This window comes from Convolutriloba macropyga, chromosome 3, assembly GCF_964194025.1.
Source record: "Convolutriloba macropyga chromosome 3, txConMacr16.3, whole genome shotgun sequence".
NCBI classification, from domain to species: domain Eukaryota; kingdom Metazoa; phylum Xenacoelomorpha; order Acoela; family Convolutidae; genus Convolutriloba; species Convolutriloba macropyga.
The window spans coordinates 50,464,819-50,490,174 of record NC_134470.1 but is presented as its reverse complement, the minus strand read 5'-3'; the positions used below and the strand labels follow the sequence as shown (position 1 = coordinate 50,490,174).

At 34.9% G+C, this 25,356-nt stretch overlaps 1 protein-coding gene across 1 annotated transcript in view; it reads right to left on the bottom strand.

Moving 5' to 3' along the window:
* Positions 1 to 20,489, bottom strand: part of LOC142337118 (uncharacterized) — a 57,790-nt gene extending 37,301 nt beyond the window's left edge. The window contains exons 1-2 of the mRNA XM_075386215.1: positions 19,649 to 20,489; positions 2,463 to 4,024 (exon numbers count right to left, since the gene is read on the bottom strand). Of these exons, the coding sequence (XP_075242330.1) occupies positions 2,463 to 4,024; positions 19,649 to 19,658 (1,572 nt within the window). The 5' untranslated portion in view covers positions 19,659 to 20,489. The remainder of the gene's footprint in view (positions 1 to 2,462; positions 4,025 to 19,648) is intronic.
* Between the last annotated feature and the right edge of the window lie 4,867 nt (positions 20,490 to 25,356).

Below are 25,356 nucleotides of genomic sequence, written 5' to 3'. Positions count from 1 at the left end.
AATATGATTATATAACGACCATTTCACACTAACAAGCAGCAAGTGGAATATATATCCTACAGAAAAGCAAAAATAACTTGGGCAAGGCCAGAAATCTGAAGATAGTCGATTCGAGTCGTTTTAGCCCCAATAGTTTATAGCAATCGCTTTTGACAGTGCGGTGGACAAATACATGCAGATGAGTGGTAACGTGGAGCTGAGTTTATTAACAAAATCTGATCACACGTTTCATCTTGCACGGTTTTACCTACAAGAAATGAACAGAACATACAAAAATTTGCAGAAAGAACATGTAAAGAGAAGAGAGAAATGAAAAATTTACAGTCGGGCTACCAAATACTATAAAAACAAAAGTTAGTGATCCAATAATGCAGAACTAAAACAAAAGCACAAAATAAGCTCCTTGGTGAAACCAGCTATCGTCTCAAGTTTTCCGTTTCTAACAAAAAAGATTTGACAAAAAAGCTTACTTTAACAACTTTTGCTATTTCTGCAAATCAATGAATTAAATTTAAAAAAAGTCATTCAGTCATTTCACAAAGGTTTTAGGAAAAACCAACAACGGAAAAAACTCAACGGAAATAATACCCAATTTTGAATTTAAATTTTTGTTTTGATAATTGTTTTGGTTGTTATCGTTTCCTATCAAGTCCCACGGGCCGCTAATGCATGCCATGGCCAATGAGGCACGGCCAAACGCGCTAATTTAGCAGCTCTTTAAGAGACAAGCGGGGGTTTATTTCCACGGGAATTATTTTCTAATCAAAAATAACTTTTTCTAATCAAACTTGCTTGAAACACACCGGAACAATAGAGCTGTTGGAAATTCTGCATCCTTCAGACAAAAAAAAACAGTAATTTGCCTCCCTACGGTGCCGCAACTTCTTTCCTCCTTAGAATGCCGTAATTTCTGTGGCCTCACAGGTTTGCAACAATGAATTTCGACTGCCCCAAAATCTTATCAGAGCTAATTCTTTTGAATTTTCTAGTCTTCGGTACGAGAATTTGTTCTTCAACTCTGTCGCCGCGTTAAATAATATTTGTCAAAGTTCGAGGCTTTCATGGATGCAGTTTTATTCAAATCCACTAAATATACAATGTTTTTGCGCTGAATGTGTAGAAATCAAAGTGTAGTCATCAAAAGTGGTGATAAAACAATTAATCAGCTTTTATCGCAGCATTTCTTAGAAAAGTCGGTATATTGATTAACACAGTTATTACATCATTTAAACATCTTCAAAGTTCAAAAACTGAAAAACTAAAAAAAATTCTTAAAAACCCGACACTTTCTGGAAACTCCAGCACTTTGAACAATTTCAAATGTGAACCCTTTCAGCACACCTCCCACAATTTTTCTACACAATTTTTGCAAAACACCAATTTTTTACGGAGTAATTACTAAATTTCTATAGCTTTTTAACCCCTAAACACTTCAACCCTTTTCAAAAGAAATTCGAAACTCAGAGGTGACAGAAAAATTCTGAGAACAATTCTTAGCACGTTCTGAGAACATTCGACATGAAAAACGTGGGAGATAAGCGTACAAAACTTGAAGGAGGTGATGATAACGTTCAAATTTTTCAATGCGCTGAAAATTCGTTACAAATATACAGAATGGCAAAGGTAATTTAGCACCCCCTATTTTCACGAAGTAAAAAATAATTTTTTGAGGCAATGTTACTCCAACTTTAGATCACAATTTTTAGATCCAACTTTAGAACGCAATTTTTGCACTGTTGATCCCCAGCACTAGTCCGCTCGCCTACCTATGAAATTTAGATATAACGCAAAATTCACCTACAAATATCCCAAATTATGATCTTGTGACGACTATCTTTTTACTTCGAAACTTGGATAGAGTTCATCATATTTATATTGGGATTCCTGGTAAGTGCACATTGCCTTTTATCTGAATTTCATAATTAGGTGGGAGGACTAGTGAAGGGGATCAATAGTGTACAAATCTTCTTCAAAATTTTATAGCAAGATGGAATAATATTGTTTCGAAATTTGAATTTTTACTTGGTAAAATTAGGGGGTGCTCACTTACTTTTGACGTTCAGTATAAAAAAGCAGTGTATGGGTCGAGAGCAAGGTTCGAGACAGAGCTGAAATGATTAGTTTTCAGGGACAAAAAATGACGTAATTATGCGTTAAATTCACAAAGAGTGAGCCTAATTAATAGGATATAACTATGTGTAAATGTCCATTATAAAAATTGAGACAGGTGGTACATTTTTGTCGCAGTTTTCGGAAAAAAAGCCACGAGCTCGAATATTTCTTTGCTGCTCCTTTTTCTGAAAAATTAGAGATAATTAAAATTGCCTGAAAAATTATTTTCATGAAACGAAATTCACACTTCCGATGCGGGGATTGGCTCATGGATTTCAGAAAAAAAACTGAGATTAGTTTTGACTTTACAAAGACAGCTATATGGTCCGAAATTTTAAATCACTTCTTACCCAAAATAGATCATTTGATGGCGATCGCCTTTCATATGAAGCTCGGGTAATTTGTTCCCGAATCAATTTCACCCGCCGTTGTATATTTTCCAACTGCCCGTTACATCTGCTTATTAAACCGACCAAACATTCAGAATGACATGAATTATTTTGGTAAAATGCCGACGTTGAGCCGACTCTGAAGTCGTGTAAAACGTGTTCAGGCGTCGAGCAGTCTGATAAAATGCGAGGTGGTGACGGTGACGTGGCGTCAAATGATTGGTTCAAATTGTTCTGGCGACGAAGTTTATCGCGTGATCCCAAACTTGCGGATGTGTTCCGTAGACGAAACGCAAAAGTGTCGAAATCTTTCAAGTCCACAGATTTGACGCCGCTTGTATCAGATTCCCGGCTTCTTGGAATTTGGGATAAACTTGCGGTGCTTTTGTAGTTTTTAATCTGATATGAGTTTGTCATAATTTGTTTAACTTCCTCGCATGCACTGCTTAAACTACTGCTTCCCGAATTTGCGCGAGAACTGGTGGAAAAACAGGCGTTTTTAGATATGGATCCTTTTTTGGACATGGCTTTGATACCCGAGCTCGACCTCTGATTGGCTGATATCTTAGCGGCATTCCCATTTAAGGAAGCTGTTGGAATTGTTGGAAAAATCAAATTATCATCCCTAACACCTTTAATGGCACTGTCTTCAGATATTGAATGTTTTAACTCGCCCTTCGTTTTCCGCAGACAACTTGGTTTCGAAAAATTGAAACTAGGAACTTCTAGCGAAGCTGTTGACCTAGAAAAATGGTGCCGTTTAATAACTGACGGCGAATTTGCGCTAGTTTCAACGTCGCAATTATCTTCGTTTTTAACCGACAACCGATTTAGTTCTTCGGCTGGTTGAACAGATTCGTCCACATGGCCGTCTTCGTTTTCTTCAGGAGGCGATAAGATTATAGAGCAATAAGGCGAATCATCGGATAGAATACTGGTACATTTCGAGTATCGATACTTTTCTTTCCGCGCCGCGCCTTTTAACGAAGCCTCGCGTTGCAAAGTTTCATCGCTGGTCGCCGCGCTAGCCGTTGGTTCATAAAGCATAACTTCGCTTTCGGATTTATCAGTTGAGGAGTTAACAGTTCGCGGTCCCTGGCCAAAGTCGGCAACGTCATTCTGCTCATCGAGATTCGGCGAATTGAGCTGTTGAATCGATTTGAGAAGATCTTCTGCGGTTTTGTCAAACAAAGTTGGTTCAGTTGCATTTCGGTTTGTAATATTCTCTGGAGAGCTAGCAGCTGTGTCAAAACTTCCTCGAAACGAACTAACTTTGTCCAGACTATTGCCCAGACTTTTGCTATTGTAACTGGAGTTTTCATTGCTAAGTTTGTGATCACTGTTTGATTGGTTGAGGTTGTTGTTGATATTGTTATTGTTGTTATTGTTGTTGTTGTTGTTGTTGACCCATTCAGATATGCTCTGTTCCAGTTGTTGAGATGAATTGCTGAGTCGGCGTTTGACCGAAGCTGCAGAGTCATTTGCAATTTTCTTTCCCCGCTCGTTAATCCATTTCATCATACCTAAACGGATAACAAATGTAAACAAAATACGAAATTTTTAACATTTGTCACATAAAATGATTTGACAGGCACATTTGTTTTAAGGAAAACATCTCTCAATTACACCATGGATAAAGAACTAACCCTGATTTGTTACGAAGTAAATAAGTAAGCGAGATTATTAGCCAATCAGAATCGAGTATTCAAATGCGTACGTTCTGAATTAATAAAATACGTTCTAATATACGTAGAAAGTTCCAAAAAAGTTCATTTAACCTAATTTTAAGTAAATATAACCACTATGTGTATCGATTAAGCTGGTTTTCGGCTTAATATTTTTAGGTTATCTAGACAATTGTCGGTTGAATACGAACTGATTTTGACGTCAATGACATCAGACGAAAAACCTGTTAAATGAACAACAAAAAATCTTGCCGTCTAAATTCCACTTGTTGTTTTGTACACCGATAATGCTGACACGTTGTTATGCTTTGAATGTATACTTATACGTTGTTGAATTGAAACTTTCCGAACTTCTGTTATTTTCCGACAGAGTTTATATTGGTGCCGCGACCCGGGATTACGAACACCAATTATCAGCACCGCTACTCATTAAAAGATGTGTTCACTTTGAAGCGCACACACAGCTCACAGTGGGTCTGTTTTGCTCTCAAGCACTCAAACGTAGTTCACTGTGATTCAGTACGGAAACACAAAGACACAACACAAGTGGCATCGGATAGTCAAAATGCAGTGGGCGTTGTGATCAGTGTGTACAATTTGAGCCAACAAGGTGCGGTGTGATTGTGTTCATTCATCGTTTATCAGCAACAAACTCGTACCTACAATCCAGTCAGAGACAAACTAAGGCCCACACTAACAATATCCCAAGATGGAAGAACGTCCCAGCTCATCAACGTTCGACGAAATGAGAAACGAACCCGAGTGAAACTGCCGCTATAGCTGACTGTTCCCTACCACCACACGACACCCGTAGAGGAATGCATCTCACACACCTCACTTGACAAGATGTATCTTCAAGTGTCAAGTGTCTCCTGTTGCATCTCAAAAACTGTAAGACTGACCCAATTTTTTTCTTAAATTTTGCAAGTCGTAAATTGATATTGAGTTAATTTAGACGGCAAGAAACCCAACCCATGAGTTTTTTTTGGATTTTGGTGTAGTAGAATTATACTAATCTTTGTAGAAAACATTGGTAAGGGGGCCCACAAAAAACAATTTTAGAAATGAAAAAACATCGATTTTAAAAAATTTTTTGGTAGATTTATCAGAAATTCAAAAAAATTGATCAAGTCGGTCCGTATATCAAAAAATTACCGCTGATATATAAAAAATCGAGAAAACATTATGCTAAATTGTTCAATTTTGAAAATTTTTGGTCAATTTTGATGAAATTCTAAAAATTTTATAAAATCAATACCGAATATTGATAAACCGTATTTTCGAAAATAAAGTTTTCCAATTTAATGGATTACCGTTCCGTTTTCAAGAATTTGCAAAAAATTGACCAAAAAAATAGAAAAAATTGGACAAAGGCTTAAATTTTTGACAATGTTGTGAAAAATCAATTTCTCTAACAAGAAGCCCGTACTGAACGCCAAGTCAATATCAGTACTGGGCAAGTCTAATTCCAAGTCTAGATATCAGTACTGATTCAGAGCTATGATCATAACACATTTAAGACTTGTCAGACTTGGCCAAGACTTGGCAAGTCTTAATAAACGTCCGATCTAAGGTTCAGTACGGGATGTTCGTTAATTGAGTGAAACTCATTACACAGAAAAAGTTGTGAAAATTTTTACAACCTCCGGCCTACAGAAAAAAATTGATCGAATCCCTATAATTTTTCTCGTCGCTCATTTATGTACCGTTTCGTCCGCATCCTTTTCGTCCTTTAACTTTTCATTTCTCCGTGTTCCGTTTTTTTTTTCAATAACGTCGCTCTCCCAAGACTTTGCTTTTCGTTTTCTCCGTCTACGTTTCTGGATTTCAGTGTAGTATGTCATATGTGATGAAGTATGTTGCTGTTTTGCTGTAGTATGTTGAGTATGCTAGTATGCTGGTTTGTTGTTTAGGTCTTATAGCTTTCTAGGGTGTGACTTAAGTTTATTCTCGAGTTACGGCTGGATTGTCCTTTGACTTTTCAACTTTACTAGTTTACAGGCCTCCCTGTTGTAGTATATTGATTTTGCTGTTGTATGTTTGTGTGTAACTGTATGATTGCTAGTTGGTTTGGTCTTGTTGCATGCTAGGGTGTGACTTAAGTTTATTCTCGAGTTACGGCTGGGTTGTCTCTTGACTTTTCCAACTGTCTTAGTCTACAAACACACTATTGTAGTTTATTCACTTTTGCTGTAGTTTGTTTAATACCGTTAGTATGCTGATTGTTTGTTGTGGTTGGGGTTTTGCTAGGATGTGACTCAAGTTTATTCTGGGGTTACGGCTAGTAAGTTTCTTGACCTTTACATCCTTTTAGTGTACTACTGCATTGCCTTAAATTAGTTTGTCGTTAAATTTGTCGTTATAGACCCATTATGAACTATATTAGATTGTCTTGCAGTAGCTTCTCTCCTTCTTCCTAGGGTGTGACTTAAGTTTGTTCTGGAGTTACGGCTAGGTTGTTTGCTTGAGTTTTTGCTGTGGTCTGCTAACATAGTTCTCTCCGAACTCATTTCCCGCCCGTTCTTTCCCACCGTCCCGTTTCGTTCGTTTTCCCGCACGTCCCGTTTCCGTTTTGTCGCGCATTGCTCGCTCGACTTCTCGTCTGTCCCGTTTCCGTCGCGTCGCGCGTTGCTCGCTCGACTTTCCGTCCGTAACGTCTCCGTTTCGTCGCGCGTTGCTCGCTCGACTTCCCGTGTGTCCTTTGCTTCCCTCCGCGTTGAGCGCATAGCGTTCAGCGCTCCACTTCTGTTTTTGCCGGGCACAGTGTGCTCGACGACCTTCTTTGCTTTTTGGGTGGTTTGTTTTACAGACTGTCTACAGTGAGCTGTGTCTGGTGTCTTTTGCGTTGGGTTTGTTTTGCGTGGATTTGATTTGTTTGGAGTGTGCATATAATAGATAACCGTGTGCTGTGGTAGTTTTGCTGGTGTTTGGAAATAATAACATCGTGATGTCTAATAGTCTTGATCAAAAAGTCAAAAAGTTGTACGCTGCCAGGTCAAAGCGTGAAGCTGAATTGCATGCTATACATGAAGATATTCTTCATTGTATAAATAGTCAAAGTAGGCGAGTGAAAGTTGAACGCCTAGTAACAAAGTGCAACGAATTATTTATGACTGTTGTAGACAAAAATGAGGACCTGATTGCATTTGCTGGAAAAACAGAGGATCCAAGTGCACTTGTTCCTTCATTAGAGTCTTACTTGGAAGCAATGACAACGAAGAATGACAAGATACTCACTTCAGCACGAAACTATATCAACTCTGCTGATGATAAAGTGAGTGAGTTCCAGGAACCAAGGGCTTCCATTCGGTCTAGACTTCCCTCAATTATGACCTCGTCAAAAACATCTAGTCAGCGTAAACATGATTACGTAATTGCTAAAATGAAGCGCGAAGAAATTGAAAAACAGAATGAGGCAGCCATTCGCCTTGCTAAACAGAAAAAACAAATGGAAATAGATGAACTGGAGGAAAACAACAGGAAACGGTTGGCAGAGGCAACTCTGCAAGAATTTGAATTGCTGGACGCCGTTTCTAAAGGTAGCCAATCTGAAACAACTGCAAGTGCTAGAAGCTCAATGAGAAGTGAAAAGGCTGTCCAGGACTGGATCAACACCTCACTTGCTTTAAGTTTTAACAATGAGAAAACTAGTGAACCAGATGTTATGATTGACCCTCCAGAATGTCCTAGCCACAGCAACGGCAAAACAGTGGAAGATCAGAACACTGAAATTTCAAGGCATTCTATTCCAAAAAATTGTCGAGGCAATTACATTTTAAGCAATGAGACCTTACAGCAACTCGATCCTTATTATACTCCACCTGAAAACTTTTTGGCTGCTGCTAACACACAGGCGTTGTACCAGGCGCACCTAAGGGCGCAAATTGATGAAACAGGCCAGCAAGGCGTGGCGCTTCCAACCATAACTAACCAAGGAACCGCGGATAGTCAGCCACCTTCTGTACACGCCCCAGGGGCTTCTTCACCGCCCATTCAACAGCGCATTCCACCACAGACGTTCGCACCACAAGAAAATCAAAATAATGCGTCCGAGTTTCTTCCACACGCACAATCCAGGGGACCGGAAACATCAAGTCTGCCGAAGAATAATTTGGCCCAGCAAATATGCTCCCGACAACAAATTAATTTTGTCCCCCGAGCACCAAACGCCACTCTTCCTCCTTTTCCGACAACAAATCATCCAGCCCCCGCAATAAACGTTACCCTGCACCCAAGCGCCCCACCAAGTCCAAACATTCAACAGCACAACTCCGAACCCGCTCATCCTAAAGACCTTCCCATTCCGAACCCAGTCTTCGCACCTAATCTCACTGCTCCCATTCCACACGCCCCTTTGATTAACCAGCCTCTCGTCAACAACAATTTTCAGAATAATAATAACCCAGTACACAAAGTCGTACGTTCCGTTGCTCCTCCTTTCCCAAATATGCCTAATATCCCTCTTGGCAAAAATTTTGTCCTAAATATGAGTCATTGGCGGTTTCCACAGCACAGACCATCAATAGTCAACCAAAACGTTAATACCGTAAATAATGCTGCTCCAAATGTACAGGCGCACATCGCACCATCAGTTACTAATTTTCCACAACAAATATATTCGAATTCACCCCTTTTGATTGATATGCAATCACCATCCGGCACACATCAGGAAAACCCGATTGCAACTACAAGTAATATATTACCTGGTCTGGCCACTCCGGTTTTTCAGCCAACATACCCTTGTGTTGGGCCCACTCCGTTGAGTTGGAGTGGTCCGCAGGTGTCTGCACCTGCCCCTCCGATACCGGACAATGCCTCATTGATTAAGGAGTTGGCTGACGCAATAAACAGCAAGAAAAATGACCCCTTGCCAGAATGGAAACTTGCTCAGTATAATGGCGATCCATTACACTGCGGATCTAAAGGTCCCTGGTTCGATCCCGGGTCGCGGCACCAATATAAACTCTGTCGGAAAATAACAGAAGTTCGGAAAGTTTCAATTCAACAACGTATAAGTATACATTCAAAGCATAACAACGTGTCAGCATTATCGGTGTACAAAACAACAAGTGGAATTTAGACGGCAAGATTTTTTGTTGTTCATTTAACAGGTTTTTCGTCTGATGTCATTGACGTCAAAATCAGTTCTGATTGTTAGTTGAAATTTGTTTTTCTTTGGAAACTGAAATTTTTTTGTGTATGCGCACTTATCCGTACCCTAGGCGAGACCAAATGGTTATCTTGCAAGATCCTGTAAGATTCTTGCGAAAAATGGTTATCTTGTAAGATTCTTGCAAAAAATGGTTATCATGCAAGATCTTGCATTTGCCAATGGGTGTCTTAAAGATTCTTTCGAGACGAATGGTTGTCTTGCAAGATCTTACAAGAAAATCTGGCAAGACGATGCATCGTCTTGCAAGATTTTGCAAAAATCTTGCAAGATCTTGCTAGATAACCATTCGGTTCCGGCTGGGGCAGGCAAACCGAGATTGGCTTTAATGAAAACAGTAATGTCTATATTGTTTTCAGAAAATAGACATAACTCTGTTTATTTGTCCTACGGGAGAATTAAAAAAAATGCAAAACAAAACGTTAATTAGAATTTTAGTTAGAATTTTTCGGTGGGGAGCTAAGCCTTTGGTTCCGATCAGACTATCCGGTCTCTTAAAATGTTCTCATCAGAGCGTAAAGGCGTTGTTAAGACTGTTCTATGCAGACACTGATATCATTATTCAAACTCCGGGTGTGATGGATTAGATTTACGAAATATACACGACCCAAGGCAGCGTTGCTCATATCGACAACGGTTGTGCAGAGAAAGTGAATTGTAACCCAGCAGCAGAGTGTCGCTGCTGCTGTCGCTGCTTATCAAGGCCTTTCCAAAGTCTGTGATGTCTATTCGGAGCATTGCGTTTGTCTAACTTCATCAAACTAGACAAGCGCAATACTATGAATAGATCGCGCAGACTTTGGCAAAGCCCTGATCAGACAATCCAGACTTCAGTTCTCAACGATCAGACAATCCAAGTGACAATCCAAATTCTCTGATCAGACAACCCAAGTTCTCAGCGAGATTTTTGTCGACTAAATTAAAACTAAATCGTGACTCGAAGATTGGGAACTATGCCAGGTTCTCAATTCAACTATTAATTTACTTGATAAACCAATATCCTTAAAACAAGATTGCACTTGGCGAGAAGAACTCGTCAGTGTTCTCACAACAACCCAACCACAAGAATGTTAACCTCTTGAAGAAAAACTTTAGGCCACTGCCAATCAGGTACATAGAGTTACTGTAAACCTATAAGAGCCTACTTGGATCGTCCGTCCATACCACCTTGTTCAACGTAACTTGCGAACTCTTCCAATAGAAGGCAATCCTGCTCACAAAAAGGCTTCACTTATTCATCTCCTGGAAGGAGTGCCGCCGGTTAAATTATTCAGGAATAAATCGTCTGATATACGTCCAGAGTTATTTCTGCTGTCATCCAGGGTTCTTTCCCAAACATTGCCTACTTAGTGGCCTGTTGATCATTATATTATATAGTCAACCAACTCCCCTGTATTCAAATAAGTGAAACTGCACATAAAAAAGATGTAAATGCTAATCCCTTTATAACCGTACACTTTTACCGTATAAAAAATAAATTTAATTAAGAATCTTCTAGAATTAAGGTATATTAATTTTCTCTATGTTCAGACGACTAGTCAGATTTGCCTATAAAAACCAAGCCACTAAATGCCTAGTCTATTTATAGCAGATTAAGAACTCGAAAAAACCCTAGGTAAAGAAATTATTAGATAAAATTAGATAAACTAACAACGAACTATAGATACCTGAATACCCTATTTTCAAAATCAGCACTTTTAGTTAAAACAATTGACAGAGATCAGGTAACTCAGTTGTGTCTATTCATTACTCAATTACCGAAATTTTTACTCTTGTCTGAAAAACAGGCAGTGCAAAAACTGCCTGAAAAAAGTTGAGCAGTACAGGTTTTGCCTAGTTTTGCTTTAAAAATAAAGTTTTCCTATGGGATGAAGTGCTTTTTTGAGAAAATTTTACGGAAAATTATTCAGAGTCATTGGACTAGTTTTTCACCAAAAAAAAAATCTTTATATAATGATACTTGGATTATGTTTCCTGACTCCTATGTTTTTTGTTGGATGTTTTCACACAATCTTCAACAATGTGAGCATTCAAAACGGGCTGAATATGTAACACCCAGTAGGTGTTAAGAGTAACAACACCCAGGTAGGTGTAACACTCAGATTGGAGGGTAGATAATGTTGGGGGCCTAAAGGTAAAATGATAAGTCACTTTTCAGGTTTTCCGTCATTTTTTTTTTCATTTTTTGTTTGATGAGTATGAAATTAATTTTTTTTTCTCGAAATTCATAGAGGTCTTTTGCAAGTCACAGTTCTTTTCTATTTTGATATTTTTTTTTATATTCGTTCTGATTTTTGTGCCATAGGTTTTGGTAACGTAGACCTAAACCACTAAAAAGAAAATAATTTTGATGATTGTTTTCCAGTTTGTTGAAATGCTTTATTTGATTTTTTTATTTTCAGTAGTTTTTTTACCTCTTTAGAGCATGAAGATGTTATGCTTTTCTAGAGACAATGAAATGGTTTGGAGGATAATGATATCACCATATTTACCACCTTTATAAATGAAAATTTGGATTTCTTTTCTTTTTGTTAGACATGTTCGTCAGAGCTTTTAGTGTTGTGTTTTGTTATCTTCAGTGTCCTTTCTAAAAGTGTTTGCGCGGTTTAATGAAAAATTATTTGGATTTCAGATATTTTCAAAAATTTTAGCAATGCCATTATTTTTTTCTCGAAATTGGTCAAAATGCTTGTTTGTTTGGCTATCATTTTTCAATTGGTCTGCTGGTCATGGAGAGTAATTTAAATTTTTGTACTCAATTCTTTGGTTTTTTTAGGGTTTGAGCTTCTACGTTTTTTGATTCCGTTTGACAGTTTGATAGTTGAATTTCCCTGTGAATATTGTCACTGGGTTAACCAGCCCTGCTTGCCATTTGGTTTCAATGAATCTTTGAAATCAGCGATTTGGCTTTCTAATGAGATTTTCTTCTCATCTTCAAGGATTAGATTGAATTTGACAAGTAAAGGATACAAATTGGCAACAAGCATCCTGCATTCGAGGATTTTCTCACTGCATTACGATATTAGTTTATCTCTAATTTTCTCCTTGCACGGTTTAGACGTGATTCTGGTCTCGCTTGATGATGTAAAAACTTTCATTTTGAATAGCCAAATTATACATCACGATTCAAATTATACATTGCAGCAAATTATAAACTCAAAGACCGATGAGTTATGTCTTAAATGGGATTTTTTGAGATGCCTCCCTGATAGTCAGAAAAGAACGTAGTTGATTCTGAAACTTTTTTCATTTTCGGCTCCAAACTTATTGTGTAAATCGCTCAAAAAATCGCAAGCTATTACCCGAGTTCTTTCAAATTTCCACAGCGATAAATCAATTCTTGTGTGAATAATCATTTGTTCTGAGCACTGGAAAAGAACCGATATTTTAAGTCACTATGGATAACCATTGTGGAAAGTTTTAGAAATTTTAGAAAAAACTTAGGAAATGTTAGAAAACTTTAGAAGACACTTGAAGCTTTTGAAGTAATTGAAAAAGATATTTCGGACCAAAACAGCTGAAATCATTTAAAAAGCATTGATTAGTACCTAGTCGTTGGAAGCCTAAAAAATTAGAAAAGAAGATTCGGCATGTGTCGCACAAATCTATTGGCAAGATTTTGATTTCGTCCACATGATTATGCAACAACAGCATACATCAACTATGCAAGCCAAACGCACAGCTTTATGCAACGGTATATATATTCATCGTACAGGATTGTGACTGGTATCACTAGAAAGCTTGTGAAGCGTAAAGTTTCAATTTAAAAGATTTTTTGATTTTCTCTTTTTTCGAGGAGTTACGGAGGTTTAAAAATTCGTGAACTTCCATTCTTTTGATTGCATTTTTGTTTAAATTTTTGATCAATTTTCGAAAAAAACAAGATGATAAATTTAGCGACAGTAGCCTCATTGGTTTCACGTTTAGAGATGGAAGAGAGTTGGTGTACTGTTTGAACCCACTTTTTCGGCAAAAGTGTCAGCTAATTTTTCCCTTTTTCATTAAAAATGGCATCAAATATGCCTATTTGGACCCCTTTGACCAGTTTGACTGGTACTGCAGACTTAAAAACTAATGAAAAAATCTTCCTCTGTTCAGATATAGGCTATTTGTGTTTTCGGTGTCAATGAAAATTCTCCTGAAGTAACGTTTTTGGGGTCTTTCGGTATACTAAATCAATATTTATAAAACATGCATAGTTTGCTTTTGATATATTAAGATTTTCAGTAGCCAAAAAAGAAAGGTTTAGAAAGTATTTTAGAACAATTGCGTTATATAAAAGCCGAGTAGCAACAGCAAGGCAAGTTTTGATCTTATTGCTGAATTTTTGCGATGAAAAAGGATTCGGGTCTGTATGGGTCTAGTTCGGTCCGTATTTTTAATATTTTTTCATCCAATTACACAAAAGCTTTTCTAATTTAAATGTGCAATTAAAAACAAGTCACTTTTTAATCCAATAAGGTCTAATGAAACAACTTTGTGTTTTAGTAAAGCTCATGGTTTTTAAGGCTCCAACGAATTGTTTTTGTCAATTTTATTGAATTCTTTAGATTTTCAAGCATTTGATGTTCTTTAAGTAGTCTTATGACCAAGTTTATCAAATCAAATCTCTAAATTAGTGTCTAGTGAGATATTTATGAAACTATCTAATGCTTTTAGATCTAATACATAACTAACACTATCTAATACATAACGCTTTTTGGTAACGTAACTAGATAAGTATCCAAAATTTATCATTTTTTTTTTGAAATATTGACTTTTTGGTCAATTTAACTGTTTTGATTCATTTGCTAGGTTTTTTGTTTTATTGGTGAAGCAGCAGGAGCAATATCAATTTTGTTCTAGTTGTGCAAACTTTTAATTGAAAAATTATTCGGGTTTCATTGAGGTGCTGTATGTTTTTTGAAGTAATTTTGCCTTGTTTGATTTTTATGTTAGTTCCAGAACAGAATGGTTTCAAATCAAACCTCAATTTTTGACGGGTCAACTTAAAGGAAGAAGTGAGGCAAATGTACATATATAACGATTTCAGCTAAAAGCATATGGCTTTTTGGCTTCAACACCGTTTGCACAAAAGTGTTCACGAAAATTTGATTTCTGCTTTTTTTAAGTGAAAATGTGCCTTCTTTTGATTAAGTCTCAAATTTGACATTCAAAATTAAATTTCTAAGCAGCAACAAGTTACAGTCTTCAGAAAATTGGAGTTGAAAACTTGCGGTGGTTGTTGTATATTACGGTTTTAAAAAAATTGTATTCGAAAAAACAATGGTTTTTTGGTTTTTTTGCAATCGTTAAGCGTAGTCTCATTAAAGAGATAAGAAGCGTTATTTTTCAATTTAATTATAATTGAATTATAATTATAATGTAATTTAATTATTTCAATTTAATTATTTTTTTTATTCGATTAATTTCTTTGATTTTGATACCACGAGAATTCATAGATTTTCCAATTGTTTTTTTTTCAGTTTTTTTAGTTCTCTTTTGCTATCTTGTCCCATCATTGTACTAACGGCAGCGTAATTACAAACCGCCTATTACATTGGCGTTGAAATAAGGCGCCACTGATTATATTCAATATTTTTAGGGATTAGATTTTGATCTTTAAAGCTTCGACACCATTTCCTCGAAAAATTGAAATCACTTCATTTTATTTGCCTGCATTTTTTCATTTTGTAATCTCATGACATTCTGGATACCGATAGATCTAAATGGTTTTGCATGAAGGTTTAAATGGAACCATTGAATGACTTCAGTTGATAGCTAATTGCTTACATGACTTTGCATTAAATGTTTTGAAAAAATGTAAACGTTTTTTTTCTGATTTTGCCCATTTTATTTTCTGTCTACTTGTTAATTATTCTCAGACAAAGTGGTTCTCGTATCTTTTCTGCTAAAAAATAGAAAAAAGGTCTTGTTGTTTAATTTACTTTTCATCGGATGCTATTTTGACTTTTTCATTAGTTTTTTTCAAAAAATTGGATAGACATTGAATTTTGGTCTTTAGTAATGCTTGTTGATTTATTTGATTTTGTTGTTTGTCTTGTCCCCTACTCTCCTTAATGGCTGTTATCATCGGCTCTCTAATGAATTTTTATTTCAATTTTACACTGTTTAGAGCTTAAAACGAATTGTTGAAAGGATAAACCCATTATTTTCCAACAATAATTGATTTTTGAAAGTTTTCTGTCACTTCCTCAATTGTTGGACAATTAGACCAGAAACGTGGTTGAGCGGGATCAGAATATTATGTGCGGACTCACGTTACAGATTACCTTGCTGAATAAAGAAGTCGAATAACCAGGAGTAGCCAGGCAAATTTTGTGTCTTCCGACAATTGTTTTCTGCTTTGAAACTCTGATTGTTTTTGTTTTTAGAAAGCTTTCTTTCAATGAAGAACTATAATTCGCGAAAACAAAGGAACAATTTGATGTTGAAATTTTGTAAATTATCTATTAAATAAATTGTCCATTTAGCTTGAAACAGTTTTGTTTGCTCGAACTTCTTGCTCTCTGTTTCCTGAGGACTCTCTTCATAGAATTTTTTTCTTTATCTCAGTTGTTGTTTTTGGAGACATTATTTTTTTCTGGAATACTGCGGATTAAAAATAACGAAGTGGAGCAATATCTCTAGTTTAAAAGATTTAAAAGATTTTTTGATTTTCCCTTTTTTCGAGGAGTTACGGAGGTTAAAAAATTTGTGAACTTCCATTCTTTTGATTGCATTTTTGTTTAAATTTTTGATCAATTTTCGAAAAAAAACAAGATGATAAATTTAGCGACAGTAGCCTCATTGGTTTCACGTTTAGAGATGGAACAGAGTTGGTGTACTGTTTGAACCCACTTTTTCGGCAAAAGTGTCAGCTAATTTTTCCCTTTTTCATTAAAAATGGCATCAAATATGCCTATTTGGACCCCTTTGACCAGTTTGACTGGTACTGCAGACTTAAAAACTAATGAAAAAATCTTCCTCTGTTCAGATATAGGCTATTTGTGTTTTCGGTGTCAATGAAAATTCTCCTGAAGTAACGTTTTTGAGGTCTTTCGGTATACTAAATCAATATTTATAAAACATGCATAGTTTGCTTTTGATATATTAAGATTTTCAGTAGCCAAAAAAGAAAGGTTTAGAAAGTATTTTAGAACAATTGCGTTATATAAAAGCCGAGTAGCAACAGCAAGGCAAGTTTTGATCTTATTGCTGAATTTTTGCGATGAAAAAGGATTCGGGTCTGTATGGGTCTAGTTCGGTCCGTATTTTTAATATTTTTTCATCCAATTACACAAAAGCTTTTCTAATTTAAATGTGCAATTAAAAACAAGTCACTTTTTAATCCAATAAGGTCTAATGAAACAACTTTGTGTTTTAGTAAAGCTCATGGTTTTTAAGGCTCCAACGAATTGTTTTTGTCAATTTTATTGAATTCTTTAGATTTTCAAGCATTTGATGTTCTTTAAGTAGTCTTATGACCAAATTTATGCAATCAAATCTCTAAATTAGTGTCTAGTGAGATATTTATGAAGCTATCTAATGCTTTTAGATCTAATACATAACTAACACTATCTAATACATAACGCTTTTTGGTAACGTAACTAGATAAGTATCCAAAATTTATCATTTTTTTTGAAATATTGACTTTTTGGTCAATTTAACTATTTTGATTCATTTGCTAGGTTTTGTTTTATTGGAGAAGCAGCAGGAGCAATATCAATTTTGTTCTTGTTGTGTAAACTTTTAATTCAAAAATTATTCGGGTTTTATTGGGGTGCTGTATGTTTTTTGAAGTACTTTTGCCTTGTTTGATTTTTATGTTAGTTCCAGAAGAGAATGGTTTCAAATCAAACCTCAATTTTTGACGGGTCAATTTAAAGGCAGAAGTGAGGCAAATGTACATATATAACAATTTCAGCTAAAAGCATATGGCTTTTTGGCTTCAACACCGTTTGCACAAAAGTGTTCACGAAAATTTGATTTCTGCTTTTTTTAAGTGAAAATGTGCTTTTTTTTCGATTTAGTCTCAAATTTGACATTCAAAATTAAATTTCTAAGCAGCAACAAGTTACACTCTTTAGAAAATTGGAGTTGAAAACTTGCGGTGGTTGTTGTATATTACGGTTTTAAAAAAATTGTATTCGAAAAAACAATGGTTTTTTGTTTTTTTTTGCAATCGTTAAGCGTAGTCTCATTAAAGAGATAAGAAGCGTTATTTTTCAATTTAATTATAATGTAATTATAATTATAATGTAATTTAATTATTTCAATTTAATTATTATTTTTTTATTTGATTAATTTCTTTGATTTTGATACCACGAGAATTCATAGATTTTCCAATTGTTTTTTTTTTCAGATTTTTAGCTCTATTTTGCTATCTTGTCCCATCATTGTACTAACGGCAGCGTAATTACAAACCGCCTATTACATTGGCGTTGAAATAAGGCGCCACTGATTATATTCAATATTTTTAGGGAATAGATTTTGATCTTTAAAGCTTCGACACCGTTTCCTCGAAAAATTGAAATCACTTCATTTTATTTGCCTGCATTTTTTCATTTTGTAATCTCATGACATTCTGGATACCGATAGATCTAAATGGTTTTGCATGAAGGTTTAAATGGAACCATTGAATGACTTCAGTTGATAGCTAATTGCTTACATGACTTTGCATTAAATGTTTTGAAAAAATGTAAACGTTTTTTTTCTGATTTTGCCCATTTTATTTTCTGTCTACTTGTTAATTATTCTCAGACAAAGTGGTTCTCGTATCTTTTCTGCTAAAAAATAGAAAAAAGGTCTTGTTGTTTAATTTACTTTTCATCGGATGCTATTTTGTCTTTTTCATTAGTTTTTTTCAAAAAATTGGATAGACATTGAATTTTGGTCTTTAGTAATGCTTGTTGATTTATTTGATTTTGTTGTTTGTCTTGTCCCCTACTCTCCTTAATGGCTGTTATCATCGGCTCTCTAATGAATTTTTATTTCAATTTTACACTGTTTAGAGCTTAAAACGAATTGTTGAAAGGATAAACCCATTATTTTCCAACAATAATTGATTTTTGAAAGTTTTCTGTCACTTCCTCAATTGTTGGACAATTAGACCAGAAACGTGGTTGAGCGGGATCAGAATATTATGTGCGGACTCACGTTACAGATTACCTTGCTGAATAAAGAAGTCGAATAACCAGGAGTAGCCAGGCAAATTTTGTGTCTTCCGACAATTGTTTTCTGCTTTGAAACTCTGATTGTTTTTGTTTTTAGAAAGCTTTCTTTCAATGAAGAACTATAGTTCGCGAAAACAAAGGAACAATTTGATGTTGAAATTTTGTAAATTATTTATTAAATAAATTGTCCATTTAGCTTGAAACAGTTTTGTTTGCTCGAACTTCTTGCTCTTTGTTTCCTGAGGACTCTCTTCATAGAATTTTTTTCTTTATCTCAGTTGTTGTTTTTGGAGACATTATTTTTTTCTGGAATACTGCGGATTAAAAATAACCAAGTGGAGCAATATCTCTAGTTTTCTGTCAAGTTCAAGAGGTCTCGCAAAGAAGCCCCCCTACAATGCCAATTTTATTAGCAGTGGTATATACTCATGACTTGATGAGGACTTGTCATCGAAATGCAAGTATTAATTTAACATATCAGTGCTGATCACGTCTTGCTTCAAGTCCTAATACTTCCCAAGTTTTGTCAACACTAGGCCAGGAAGTCATAGCCAAGACTTGAAAAGTCTTGAGCCAAGACTTAGACAAGACTTGATTCAAGACTTGGCCAAGTTTCAGCAAGTATTTTTCCACTGGGGACTAATTTTCTTCTAACTGTTCACAATGAACGTGAATGTGAGAAGACGAGACTTGAACACCTGTCTATCAAAGAATTCCAATGGCGTTGAATCAGATCTGATTAAAAGTTTAATGAGGAAATGAATCAATTTACAGAGGAAAAATTACTCACTGAACGATCTGGAGGTAACGCTTCTTTACACATAATTTGTCTAATTTTTGGAATTGAAAAACTTCAGATAGGATGTCGTTTTCAACTGCTATTATCATAGTCTCAAATTTGCAGCTGCACTTAAATGGTACTCAATGTCTCTATTTAGAAAAACACTGCTGAAGAAAAAGCAAATTTCTGTTTCTGTTGAAGACCTTAAGCGAGCACAAAACTTGTCATTGTATTCGCCATGCAACTAAAACATGAATAATTTAATTGTTCTGAGTTGCTCTAGTGTGTTCTTCAGATTTCATATTCTGCAAGTTTTCAAGTGAAAAAAGATGTGGATAATCGATAAATGCTGTTACCTGTAGCCATTAATGGTCACTGTACGCCTTGTAAACTGAAGTTAATCTGTGCTAAACAACCAGCAAACGCCAGTGAAGTCCGTTGAATTATTTTTGGACTTGTCCCCGGGATAAATTGCTGCGTATCAGCCAGAACACAATATGAGCATACGTGAAAGATAACCAAATTGAAAATTTTTTGATTTGGGCTAACTTGGGTGTTCCATGCTCACTTTTGTTCCACATTTAACACAACAAATGAAGGGCAAAACCTAATTTTATTTGAATTGATGCGCAATAAACTAGCCCACCACTGAACTTAAATTCGTTTCCCTCCTACGCATACGTGTAAAGGGGTGAACTTGATAAAATTTGAGCGTGGCTCAAAATAATATATAAAGTTGGTTAAATTTGATCTAATAAAATTTATAAGCCGTCATAACCATAACTGGTTATATATTAACCCAGGTATCATGTGGTATCTAGTTAAAAAAGGCTGGGTGTTATTTAACGGAAAACAATAACAAAATACCGGGAGATTTTTTGATGATTTTCAGTTCAAATGGCAGAAATGTAAAGTGAAAAGAGAGGTAAGTAAAAAAAACGGATAATTAAGGCCCTTTTTGGGATAGGTTATGGCAGAAGGGAAAATGTAACCCACCGCTTGAATTCAAGGGACTAAAGGCGAAAAGAAAAATGGTAAAATACCAAGATTTGATAGAAATAGGGGAATAGAGCGGCTGTGTAATTCACGGAACCTTAAATTGTATGCGAACAAGAAAGAGAAAAAAGCGAAAGCAAGTAAACAGAAATACTTTCTTTTCATATGTATGTATATCAAGTCTATATAATTCAGTATACGTTTAATATCTTAATTTCTAATCCTGGTTGAACAAAAAATTGAAGAAAAATAGCAGAAAATGGATGCATTATTAATAGCCAAGGAAAAGGAACGGGGAAAAAGATGAAAAGCGGGGAAGAAACGGTGAAAAGAGGAGGGAAAACAGCTTGAAAAGTGTCGCTCCCAACTAAAATCTCGCTTGTGGTTCAATGGAACCTTTTGTTGTTTGCTAAAATCCCAATTCCTTGTGATGATATGTTTGGACACATACAACTTGTCATTCATGTCCAAACTTACCACTCAATAATTAGCTAAAGGTTGTTGAGGCAACTTGACCTCAATTGTGTAAAATTGACCAGAGGGTCATTTTTTCGAGTTTACTACTGAGACGGGCATAAATCGGATTTGATTCAGTCCGGTGAAATTGGTGTGAAAACAATGACAAAATGACCCAACTTGTGAGGTCAGCTCCTTATCAGCGTGTAAAAATTTTGCGCTCTTTTTGAAATTCGACGGTTCTCATCAGCGGTAGCACCCACTTGGAAGCTCAAAATAGAATTTCTGCTGAAATCGCTCATTCGATAACAGATGCTGCAATTCATAAACCTAATACGCTGATTATATTAGGTTAAAGAAACGCCATAAAAAATTATACTTTACTTTCTTGTATTATTGTACTACACACCAAATTTTTTTTTTGTCAATAGCGAGAATCAATCATTGTAAATTCAACAATAAGTTAGTGATATGATTTCCAAAACTTCATTCTGACATCAGTCTGACCATTAAGATCCGCTCGTTATATCGTGTAAGATATCGATTATTCCTGAAAAAGATGTGTTTTTAAAAAAATACAATATCACATCTCGAGAAAGATGTGCTGTTTAACTTTGTATGCGTCTAAAGTGTGACGACTGTTGAGATCCATTGGACAAATTTTGAACTTTACTAGCAAAAAATTTTTTCAAAATTTACTTTAATGAAATTTCCTCACAGACTTAAAGCCTTGGAAAACAATAGGCAACTTTTTTTAAAAAAAAAGAAGATAACTTTTAGCAAAATTATCGGCCGCATGAAACCAATGAGCAAATCAGCTATTATGCGAAGGGAAAAACAAACTAAGAGACTACAAAAGATCGCGTAGACCACGAAATGTGAAAAAAGTTTACAACTACAGTGTGGAATAAGATCACACAAAAGATCAAATTTTAGGCCAGCAAATCTCAATAAAAAACAACGTGAGGTCTTGATTCCCAGATAGATGTGGCCACTTATTTCTAAATCTAATTACCGCCACAAATTTACATAACTATGAGAACATTTTGATTAAAATTATGCTACGAGTATCTAAGAGTTTGGTTAAAATCGCTAACTTCATTTTCCATTGAAATAAATTAAATCCGCGCATCGTTAATTAAAGAATTTAAGCTATTTTCCGATATGTCTAAAACCAGTGGTCGAAATAACTTGAATTATTTTGAGAACCAGTAAAATTTTCGCAAACCCAAGTACCATGTGGCAAAAAAAGTTATTCATAGATGTTATAAATTAACTGCGCAGCAGTTTTTGCTGCATAAGTGATAATCATAAGGGAGTCTTATAAGATATATGGTATTTAAAGAACCAAAATTTACCAAACCAAAGGGCTCGGTTATGTGCGTTCGCACATAATGTTCCAAACCCGCTCAACCATGTTTTCGAGTTAATTTTGGCTAAAATTTGCATAAAATTGTTCGGGAAAATTTGATTTCTGTCTCCATTCAGTGTTAATGTGTAGTCTTTTGACTCAATCTCACTAATGACATGTACAAAAGAAATGCATAAAACTGTACAAGTACAATTGGACATGTAAAATAGGCAGTTACAAGCTAAACGAATAACATTTTTTAGTTGAAGGTTTACGATTGTAAAGTCTTACCGTTTTGAAAAACTTGTTTTATGAAAAATGGATCTTAGAGATTTGCCAATTTAAATCTGTTTTCTGCAGCCTTTTAACGTAGTCTCGATAAAAAAAAAGAGAGCAATATTTTTCAAAAGAATTATAATATATTTATACGCGCTGTCTTTCATTTAAATAACAGTTCTTTGAAAATTGATACTACGAGTTTTCATATAAATTTATATTTATTATGAAATTTTATTTAGAAAGAGAGATAGAAAAATTTCTAAATAAAAATCAGTAAAAAACAGTTATTGTTTGAAAGTATCTGATTTATCCATTAAATTACTTTACGTAACCACTATACAAATGAGAAAACAACTCATTCGAGTGCCGATGAAAACTGCCCTTAGGGAGCCTAAGAAAAAAGACAAACAACAAAATCAAGTATAAACAACAAGCATTACTAACGACCGAAACTCAATGTCTATGCATTTCACTTGAAAAAAAATAAAAGAACGATCAAACCAGATAAAAACTAAACTAAACCAAACAACTTGCATTCAGTAGTGCGGTAAACAAGATGGGGAAAAGTTAGAGAATACGTTTACACTTTTTGAAAAACAAGTAAATTGAAAGTCATGAAAGCAATTAGCTATCAACTAAAATCTCTCAATGGTTTCATTTAAACAAACCTTTGAGACTCGTCATTATCAGGAATCTCATTAGATTACACAAATAACAAATACAGACAAATATCAAAGTCATTTCAAGTTTGCGAGGAAACGGTGTCGAATACTTTAACAGCAAAATCTATTCACTGAAACTTTTGAATTCAATCAATTGCACCGTTTTCCAAGGCTATTTTTGTGATATACTACTTGTCATTAATGTGCCGTTAATGTGATAATAGGACACGACAGCAGTAGAAGAGAAACTCCAAAAAACAAAATGTCAATAAGAAATAAAAACTTTTATGAAAACTCAAAGTATCAATTTTCAAAGAACCGTTTTTTAAATGAAAGACACCACGTTTATATATACTATAATTCAATTGACAAATAAAGCTATCTCTTTCGTTATTGAGACTACTATAAAGGGCCGCAAAAAAATTCAAAGTGGCAGATTCAAAATCTCGAAGAACCATTTTTCTTAAAACATGTCTTTTAAAACCCTAAGATCTTTAATCCGTCTTTGCCCCCTTTTGTTTCCTGTCGACTTGTTAACTGTTTTCAAAAAAGCCAGCACCCATATTTTTTCTGGTGAAATGCAAGTTGTCTGGTTTAGTTTAATTTTTATCAGGTTTGATCGTTCTTTTATTTTTTTCAAGTGAAATGCATAGACATTGAGTTACGGTCGTTGGTAAAGCTTGTTGTTAATACTTGATTTTGTTGTTTGTCTTCTCTCTTAGGCTCCCTAAGGGCTGTTTTCATCGGACATCTAATGAGTTGTTTTCTCATTTGTATAGTGGTTAGGTAAAGAAATTTAATGGATTAACCAGCTACTTTCAACCAATAACTGTTTTTTACTGATTTTTTTTTAGAAAATTTTCTATCTCTCTTTCTAAATATTTCATAATATATATAAATTTATATGAAAACTCGTAGTATCAATTTTCAAAAATATGTTATTTAAATGAAAACAGCGCGTATAAATATATTATAATTCTTCTGAAAAATAATGCTATTTTTTTATTGAGACTACGTTAAAAATCTGCAGAAAACAGATTAAAAGTGGCAAATCTCTAAGAACCATTTTTCATAAAACAAGTTTTTCAAAACCATAAGACTTTACAACCGTATACCTTTAACTAAAAATTGGTATGAAGCTAACTTGTAATTGCCTAGTTTACATGTACATGTCCAGTTCTGTGCATATCTTTTGTACATATCATTAGTGAGATTGAGTCAAAATACTACACATTTATACTGAATGGAGACAGAAATCACATTTTCACAAACAATTTCATGCAAACGGTGTTGAAGCCAAAAAACCATACGGTTTTTGCTGAAGCGATTATAATTTTTCATTGGCCTCTTGCGGCACCTATATTTGACCTTTCAATGATTGATGTTCGATTTGAAATCGTTCTGGTCTGAAACAAATATAAAAAAAAAACAAAAAAAAAAACAAAAGTATCTCAAAAGAATATACCCCACGCCATTACAATCCAAATTATTTTCGAATTAAAAAACTGCAAAATTAGATCAAAACTGATATCAATCCAACAGTTTCTCTATGAAAACAAAAATGTACTAATTGTAACCGAAATAATTAAATTGACGAAAAAGTCATTGAATAAAAAATAAATTATAAGTTTTAGATACTTATCGAGTTCAACTACCAGAATAGCATTATACATCAAATGAAAACATTAAATAAATTTTTTAATAGCTCCCTAGTTACAAGATTAGAAGTTTGATTAACTAGATTCTGTCATAACACTACATAAAGAACATAAAATGATTCAAAATCTCAGGAACTCACTAAAAATAACAAAAACATTTTGTCGGAGCCATAAAAATTATGCGTCTTACTCATAAACACAATATAATTTTAATGGACCATTATTGAAGACGTAATGGGATTTACTATTTAGTGATTTTTCAAATAGAAAAACAATTTCATTCAATTGGGATGAAAAAAAAAGAAAAAAAAATCAAAAATACAGACCCAAAAAACAATTCGACACATTTTTCATTGCAAAATTCAACGATGAGACGAAAACTGGATTTGCTACCGCTGCTTGGCTGCTAACAAATCTATTACACAATCCGTAATAGGTTTTTTGGCTAACGAAACGCTTATCATATTGAAATAATCTCTGCGTTTTTCATAAATGTCGATTTAAATAAGCGAAAGACCGCAAAAATGTTAATTCCAGAAATCTTTCTTTAGTACAGGAAGTACATTTATCCCATATCTGAGTATAGGAAGATTGTGTCGGCTTTTTTTTATGTCTGCACCACCGGTTAAAGCTGATAAAGTGGGCGAAATGTGAATATTTGA